At 51.8% G+C, this 9198-nt stretch overlaps 1 protein-coding gene across 1 annotated transcript; it reads left to right on the top strand.

Annotated features, from left to right (window-relative positions):
- The first annotated feature begins 2333 nt into the window (after positions 1-2333).
- On the top strand, positions 2334-8933 carry LOC123346582 (zinc finger protein RFP-like). Its single transcript, XM_044984057.1, has 4 exons — positions 2334-2839; positions 7411-7506; positions 8074-8147; positions 8915-8933. The coding sequence occupies exons 1-4, from the start codon at positions 2423-2425 to the stop codon at positions 8931-8933; spliced, it is 606 nt and encodes a 201-aa protein (XP_044839992.1). The 5' UTR covers positions 2334-2422.
- Positions 8934-9198: the final 265 nt, after the last annotated feature.

Genomic DNA, 9198 nt, shown 5'->3' with positions numbered 1-9198 from the left:
ATCTGCAGCTCGCTGCTCTCCGCCCTCCCCCAGGCACCTCCCCTAGCCACCAAACAGCTGATTGGCAGCCCACAGAACAGCTGTGGCTGGTGGGTGCTGAGCTCCCCCTATATTTTTTCCATGGGGGGCTGAGCTCCGGAGCACCCCTGGGGTCAGCACCTCTGCTGCTTACAGTCATGGGACCGAGCAGTGACCAAATATAAACAGTGACTTCCAATGAGACTTAGCCACGTCCTGCTGTTAATGGGCAGGTCGGTAAGGCCTAAATTTACAGCAGTGGCCTAATTGTGGGTGTCTCGGTTTATCTCCTCGACATACAGGAGTTCAGGGCATGTGTTCCACCTGCATTCGCAGCTGCAGCCCGAGTCAGTGGGCGCTGCGGGTGCCCAGCCCCTTGGAGAACCAGCCCCTCAGCACTTAGGTCAGGACCCAAATTTGGACCCTAAATCAAAAGAGATTCTTGACGTTTGGACCCAGCCCATCATTGTGCTCTGGCTCCAGGTCCGGCCAGCACGGCTGTTTGTGCTTCCTCCCCAGCAGCTGCAGGCACAGGGAGCGCCCCTGGGAGGGGCGGGAAGGAGTGGGGTTGGGGCAGGGACAGGCTGGAGGAGGAAGGGGCGGAAAGGGATAGAGGGGTGTGGCCAGGGTGAAGCTGCATCTCTTATATCCTGCACCCTGGCAAAGCCCCTTAGGAGCATTAAACCAGGGATTCAGCTCTGGTTGGAGCTCAGCACTTGCCTGGCTGCTACTAAGGTCTGCACTGTCCCTTGCAGCCACTGAATAGGGGGGCTATTGAACCAACCCTCTCCATGCCTCAGTTTCCCCATCTATACAATGCTTGTGTGTCTGTTCGCATTACAGTCTATAGAGGATGAGGGCCCCATAGTGCAGAGCTCTGAGCAAATAGACCCAGAAAGCTAATGATTCAGTGTCCCAATCCTGAAAGGTCTCAGCGTCCCAATGATGTCAAAAGGACTGGAGTGGGTAAAGTTACAGTTACAATTTATTGAGAAAGGGACAGAGCACAAAAATGCCTCCCCCCACTTGTCTAACTGAATGTCTCTAAGTAACCAGCTGCACACAGTACATCCGACAGCCAGGGGAGAGAAATGACAGATACGATATGAACCATTCCAATCTTTTTCCTTTCCGTAACGCTGTACCAAAGCACTGAATCTGCTCTGCTCTGCAATGCTGAGCGAAGACCCAGGTACCTGAGGGAGCAGCAGGGGAAAGGTGTTTGAACGATGCCTGCAAATCTCAAGCCCCACGGAGACCAGCAAAAGATCAGCACTTCCCTCTGCTGAGTTGCTGCAACGTCTCGATTAACCACGTTGTTCAACTGATGCAACACTGAACTCAGGTAACTAGCTGCATCTGCAGCAGCATCTCTGCCCAGCACGGCTCCCCCACCACAGCTGAATTCTCTCTCCTTGTCCCTGGTGGTGACCTCCCAGACTGCTCCAGGCCTCCTCAGTCTGTCCCTACATCCCCTCCTGCAGCCGCAAGTGGCCTGAGAGGTCTCTGTTTATCCCACACCAGGTACCCTGCAGCCCCTAGTGCGAGCTCCCCGCACACCCGCTGCCCTCGGCCGTTGGGCCCCAGCCCTCACCTGGGGGACAGGAGCTTGGTCTCCCTGCAGTCCCTGGTCTCTCTGCCTGGACTGACAAACAGGGAGAAAATGGGGGCAGGGCCTTGCTGGGAGTGGTTGTGTTACAGGGGCACCTGCCCCACTAGGGCCCAGGCTGAGCTCCCAGCACATTCCACAGGCCCCTGAGCCGCCATCAGATGGACTTTCAGCCTCAGTCTGTGTGGTGGTGGGGGAGGCACTGGGTTACTGCCCTGGGGGAGCTGCTGGGGGAGGGAGGAGATTTACCTGCTCACAGATAATTTTAACAGTTCTAAAGCTTAAACTTTTTGAATCCCAGTGTCTAGTGTCATTAAATAGTTCTGGTCTGAGCGAAATGTTGTCTGATCCCCCCATAATTTCCCCTAAAACCCTGAAAATTTTAATTGGAATGAAATGCTTAAAATCCAGATTGTTGTGCATCTGTGAAAGTTTAAATCAATAAATATAAAAATTGTTTAAAATAAACATGATCTGTCAAAATTATATAGTATTAAAAAAAATCTGCCCAGCCTGACTATCCTGCCTTAAACACACAGCTCCTGCAGGCTCATCCTCACAGGGGGATGCCTCAGTGACCCTCCACATCAGCACAGGGGCTGATTGCAGGACCGGATCCCTAGTAATACATTTTTTCACTAAAGCCTCCAGGAGTGAAATTGGTCGGGTCCTTCCTGCTCAGCAAACAGCACGAGTCATTTTCAGGCAAGGGAACACCCCTTTGCTGCTGCAGGCGGGGCATAGTGTGAATTCAGGAAATTGAAACAAAGCCTGTTCCACTGCCCAGAGGGAGCCATGGCTGCAGAGAACCCCATGGAAAGTCTCCAGGATGAAGCTACATGTCCCGTCTGTCTGGAGCATTTCACAGAACCTGTCATTCTGGAGTGTGGGCACAATTTCTGCCGAGCCTGCATCAGCCAGTACTGGGAGGGATCCGATACAGCCGCCTCCTGCCCTCAGTGCAGAGAAACTATGCAACAGGGAAACCTCAGGCCCAACGTGCAGTTAGGAAACATGGTAGAAATCGCCAAGTGGCTGAGTTTACAAGCAGCAAAGGGAGCAGGAGGGGACGGGGTGTGTGGGGAACACCTGGAGGCTCTGAAACTGTTCTGTGAAGAGGATGAAACCCCCATCTGTGTGGTGTGCGACAGATCCCGGGCTCACCGCGCTCACACGGTGGTTCCCATCCAGGAGGCTGCACAGGAGTACAAGGTAGGGAATTCCTATCAGATTTAATGGGTTAACGTTTGGTTTTTAATTACAGGCTGATTTCACTGAATGTTACTGACACAGGTGTGACACATCATGCATCTCTGTAAAGTCTTCATTGTATGGGGAGATGCTATAACAAAATTCAGAGGAGTAGCTGTGTTCTGTATCCACAAAAACAATGAGGAATTGCAACGGGTGTTTCACCGTCAGTCCATTTGAAGCCCATCTGAAGAAGTGGGTCTTTAGCCATGAAAGCTTAATCCCAAATAGATCTATTAGTCTTTAAGATGCCACTGGACTCGTTTTTATAACAAAATTAATGATCTGGCAGTGTGGAAACAGAGGCAAAGTATCAAGTCTTTAAAGCAGGATCTACCCTACCCCTTCCCTGAGGCCCTGCACCTTCCCCCCAAATCTCTGCTCACTCCATACCGCCCTCTCTCCGTTGCTCAGTCTCCCCCACTCTCACTCACTTTCACCGGTTTGGGGCAGGGGGCTGGATTTGGGGTACAGGTGCAACCTCTGGGCTGGGGCCGAGGGGTTCACAGTGTGGGAGGTGGGGCTCTGGGCTGAGCCTGGGGCAGGGGGGTTGGGGTGCATGAGAGGGCTCCAGGCTGGGGCAGAGGGTTGGGGTGCAGGAAACGGTATGGGGTGCTGGCTCTGCGAGGAGGGTCAGGGCTTGGGGCAGAGGGTACAGGGTGCAGGAGGGGGTGCTGGGTGCATGGGGTGCCCCAGCCCCACACCACTCCCAGAAGGGGCCAACGTGCATAAAATCATAGACTATTAGGGTTGGAAGAGACCTCAGGAGGCCACATAATTCATGGTGGCTAAGTCCATAAATGGCTATTTGCCAGGATGGGTAAGAATGGTGTCCCTAGCCTCTGTTCGTCAGAGGATGGAGATGGATGGCAGGAGAGAGATCACTTGATCATTGCCTGTTAGGTTCACTCCCTCTGGGGCACCTGGCATTGGCCACTGTCGGTAGACAGATACTGGGCTAGATGGACCTTTGGTCTGACCCAGTACGGCCGTTCTTATGTTCTTATGTTCTTATCTAGTCCAATCCCCTGCTCAAAGCAGGACCAATCCCCAACTAAATCATCCCAGCCAGGGCTTTGTCAAGCCTGATCTTAAAAACCTCCGAGGAAGGAGATTCCACAACCTCCCAAGGTAACCTACTCAAGTGATTCACCACCCTCCTAGTGAAATAGTGTTTCCTAATAAACAACCTAGACCTCCCCCACTGCAACTTGAGACCATTACTCTTTGTTCTGTCCTCTGCTACCACTGAGAACAGTCTAGATCCATCCTCTTTGGAACCCCCACCCCCATCAGGTAGTTGAAGGCTGCTATCAAATCCCCCCTCACTCTTCTCTTCTGCGGACTAAATAAGCCCAGTTCCCTCAGCCTCTCCTCATAAGTCATGTGCTCCAGCCCCCTAATCATTTTCTTTGCCCTCCGCTGGACTCTCTCCAACTTGTCCACATCTCTTCTGCAGTGGGGGGATCAAAACTGGACACAATACTCCAGGTGTGGCCTCACCAGTGTGGAATAGAGGGGAATGATCACTTCCCTCGATCTGCTGGCAGTGCTCCTACTAATACAGCCCTATATGCTGTTGGCCTTCTTGGCAACTAGGGTACACTGCTGACTCATATCCAGCTTCTCGTCCACTGAAATCCCCAGGTCCTTTTCTGCAGAACTGCTGCTTAGCCAGTTGGTCCCCAGCCTGTAGCAGTGCATGGGATTCTTCTGTCCTAAATGCAGGACTCTGCACTTGTCCTTGTTGAACTTCACCAGATTTCTTTGGCCCAATCCTCCAATTTGTCTAGGTCACTCTGGACCGTATCCCTACCCTCCAGCGTATCTACCTCTTCCCCCAGCTTAGTGTCATCTGCAAACATGCTGAGGGTGCAATCCATCCCATCATGCAGATCATTAATAAAGATGTTGAACAAAACTGGCCCTAGGACCAACCCCTGGGTCACTCCGCTTGATACCCGCTGCCAACTAGACATCGAACCATTGATCACTACCCGTTGAGCCTGACAATCTAGCCAGCTTTCTATCCACCTTTTAGTCCATTCATCCAATCTATACTTCTTTAACTTGCTGGCAAGAATACTATGGGAGATCGTATCAAAAGCTTTGCTAAAGTCAAGATATATCACATCCATCACTTTCCCCATATCCACAGAGCCAGTTATCTCATCATAGAAGGCAATCAGGCTGGTCAGGCATGACTTGCCCTTGGTGAATCCATGTTGACTGTTCCTGATCACCTTCCTCTTTGCTAAGTGCTTCAGAATGGATTCCTTGAGTACCTGCTCCATGATTTTTCCAGGGATTGAGGTGAGGCTGACTGGTCTGTAGTCCCCTGGGTTCTCTTTCTGTACTTTTTAAAATGTAGGCACTATATTTGCCGTTTTCCAAGAACCTCCCCCAATCGCCACAAGTTTTCAAAAATAATGGCCAATGGCTCTGCAATCACATCAGCCAGCTCCCCCAGCACTCCCGGAAGATGCATTAGATCTGGACCCATGGACTTGTGCATGTCCAGTTTTTCTAAATAGTCCTTAACCTGTTCTTTCACCACTCAGGGCTGCTCACCTCCTCCCCATAGTGTGCTGCTCAGTGCAGCAGTCTGGGAGCTGACCTTGTCAGTGAAGACCGATGCAAAAAAAGCATTGAGTACTTCAGCTTTTTCCACATCATCTGTCACTATGTTGCCTCGCCCATTCAGTAAGGGTCCCACACTTTCCAGACCTTCTTCCCGGTCCTGCTTTGAGCAGGGGGTTGGACTAGATGACCTCCTGAGGTCCCTTCCAAACCTGATATTCTATTATTCTTCTTGTTGCTAACATACCTGTAGAAACCCTTCTTGTTACCCTTCACATCTCTTGCTAGTTGCAACTTCAAGTGTGCTGCCCCTTTCTGCAGGCACCGCTCCCACATCTCCCATTGGCCACAGTTCCCCATTCCTGGCCAGTGGGATGTGCGGGGGCGGTGCTTGAAGGAAGGAGCCTGCCTTAGCAGCAGCGGGCAACCCCGCTGCACTGCCAGAGATCTTGATCGACTGGGGGAGTCTCCAGGATAGACTAGTCTAGCTAGATAAAATGTGGGAAGGGAAACTGAGGCAAAAGCAGGGCAGCGAGTTGCCCACAGTCACCCAACATGTCAGTGACAGAGCTTAGCATAGAACCCAGATCTCCCCAGACCAAGACCCGAAGCACTTTGCCATGCTGCTATCTTACCATCAGCCCTATCCAGTGATGAAGTGTCTCCGTTAGGAGGGAGAGACACCTTGATAAAGGTCCCAGGCCCACCAAGGAGAGGAGGTTTCTCACTGGGATTCTGAACTCCTGTGTTCCTCTATGAAGGATTAAACTCAGATGCTGCCGGCCTGCACTAGAGGAGATCACTGGGCTAAACGCTGTGTGGGACCCCGAGCACCTTCAGTCTGCACACAAAAGGGCTCCAGACAGCTCAGGTCCATGCCAAATACCACTGGGATTACACTGGATTGTAGCAAAACCAACCCCAGGCTGGAGCTGACCGGTGCCAGTCTGACCTGCTCTGTAGTGTACGTGGATAGGGACCAGCCAGAGTGGTTCCGTTAGTCCCACCAGGCAGCCTTTTGAAATCTCCCAGAATGCACTGCTTCTGGGATTTTTACCAGGGAATGGGACCGTGGGGTACATGCCCAGGGGGCATTGCCATGGAGAGGGGTTAGGACAGCACTGGGGCAACCCCCAACCCGTTCTTTGTACAAATCTGCATCCTGTCTAATTAGGGAGGTCACTGAGGCATCCCCAGAACATCGGCTATACCCACGCCTGCCTGCATGGGCCCATCCTCACCAGTATCAGTCACCCTGCGTGGACCCCACCACCGCTTTTTTCAGCGTGTCACCGCCTGCATCATTCTGCATGAAGGTGCCACCCCAGCCCCACCCCCACCCTCGCGGGTGTCGTCCTGCAGCTTCAGTCTCCTCCTCTGCCTTTTGCACCAGACAAAGCCACGTCCAGTGTTGAGTCCCTACCGGACAGGGACAGTGCTCCACAAAACTGGGACTGCGCAGCTTCCAACCAGACAAATGGCCTCCCGACGTCTCATGGGGTTTGCCCTGGTGCTTAGACCAGCTCAGCCCAACCAGTGCAGCCCCAGGGCTTCAGGCTGAAATCCCAGCCCATAGGGAAACCCTGGTGGCTTTGGGGATTTCTATCACTTTGTTTGTTAAACCTTCTAAAAACAGGTTTATTGATTCACCCCCATGTGACTCCAGTGCCCTGTTATGCTCTGTACCACTAATTAATTCACAAATACCCGTAAAGCTTGGTTATAATTGAGATCTCTCGCTAATTACTAAAAAGGCTGGACAGCAACTGGTAAGGAATCGGAATGTGACACGTCCCCAGTCTCCATTAATGAGGTTTCATCTCCTTGGTGGTCCTGATGTCACAAAGCGATTAGAACCACAGTCATCTTGGGTTTCAGGTGGAAAAACACCCAGTTCCAAGCACCTCTCAACTATCCAGATGAAACCTCCTAAATCATTTCTGTTTCTTCAGGAAAGAATCCAGGCCCATTTGAAAACTTTGAGGGAAGAAAGAGAAAAGCTCCTGGGATTGAAAGCGACTGGAGAGGGGAATAGCCGGGAGTATCTGGTAGGTGCCAGTTGTTATGAACCAGCAGGGACTGGCAGCGGGAGGTCTGTTTGGAGGCAGACTCCTGTGTGGCCTTGGTGAACGTGAGCTTGTTTGTGTTTCTCCATGATCATGAATTGCTGGGTTAGATCCATGTGCAGACAAACCCTAAGCTTCCATTTCAGTTGATGAGTTAAAGTCTAGCCCTTGTGGCTTGCTCAAAAATCCGCCCCAAGTGAACTGAATGTCCCTGTGAAGTGCTGTCCACTGTGTCTGATCCTTTTCTGCATTTTTCAAATGTTTGTTTCTTTTAACTCCCCTGGTGTCTCTGTCAGTGTAGTGCTGAGTCCTGCCTTCTGCTGCTCTGGATCTGAATTTCCAGAGACAATAAATAACAGAATATGCTGACCATGACAGGCATGGAAACATCCCTTTCAAAGGGATACAGAGGCCAAAGGGGAAGGTATGAGAGAATCCTCTGCCTGGGATTTTTAAAGACATTCTCCCTCCTGCACACTCAGCTCTCCATGAAAGGACCCCGGGCTCCATCCATGTCCCTGACCAGCCCTTTCTCCTATTTTCATACAGAAACAAACACAAACCGAGAGGCAGAAGATTGTGTCCGAATTTCATCAACTGCGGCAGTTCCTGGAGGAACAAGAGCGACTCCTGCTGGCCCAGCTGGAGAACCTAGACGAGGAGATTGTGAAGATACGGAATGAAAATGTCAGTAAACTCTCCGAGCAGATTTCCCATCTCAGTGAGCTGATCAGTGAGATGGAGGGGAAGTGTCAGAAGCCAACAAGTGAATTCCTGCAGGTGAGACTGATTGAGAAACATAGGTGGAGGCTCCAGGGCAGCCAGCTCCCTGCTGATCAACTCCTACCCCTCCCTACAGCACCACCTGCCTGTTGCAATCAGCTGTTCCACTGTGTGCGGGAGGTACTGGGAGGGAGGGGGAGGAGCAGGGAGGGAGTGTGCTCACGAGAGGAGGCAGGGAAGAGGCAGGGTGGAATGGGAGCAGGAAGAGTAGCGCTGGGGTGTGGCATTGGGGGAAGGGGTGGATTGGGGGTGGGGCATGGGTTGAGCACCCCCAGGGACAATTGGAAACCAGCACCTGTCATTAGAAACATGCCAGATCCCCACACAGGGAAGGGAGGGCTCCTGAATCCTAAGCACTGGAGTCCAGCAGTCGGAGACCATGGTGTAACTTGGCGTGTGCATTGCTGACATGTGAGTAACTACTATTCTTTGCAGAGTCACAGACACAGAGATATGAGAGATGGAAAAGCCCCATTAGCTCAGGGAATCCATGACCCTAGGCCAGGCCAGGGCCTCTCTTCCTCATATTTGCAAAATTTCTTCCCTGGAATCCCGTGTGTGTGTGTGTCAGAGGGGACTGAAATTCTTTTGTCTCTCTCTCTTCTAGGATATTAGAAGCACCTTAGGCAGGTACGTGTCTCTCTCTCACTCCCCCGCACACTTCACAACGCTGGGAAGGAACTTGGTGGTGATGTTAGCACTGCATCTCCCCAGGGCTCTACAGCAAAATGTGTGGGAAGGTCACATGTTGGATACGAATCTCTCTGATCAACTTCATCCTGAGGTTCTCACTCTGGAATTCTCCATTCAGTGGGAAGGACTGACCTCAAGTATTTCCTAGAGATGTCACCTCCCTGGGGGACTGGCTGCCTCAGGATTATCCGGATGGAC

Source organism: Mauremys mutica, chromosome 12, assembly GCF_020497125.1.
Source record: "Mauremys mutica isolate MM-2020 ecotype Southern chromosome 12, ASM2049712v1, whole genome shotgun sequence".
Classification (NCBI taxonomy): domain Eukaryota; kingdom Metazoa; phylum Chordata; order Testudines; family Geoemydidae; genus Mauremys; species Mauremys mutica.
The sequence above is the reverse complement of the archived record's forward strand: the minus strand, read 5'-3'. Positions and strand labels throughout refer to the sequence as shown.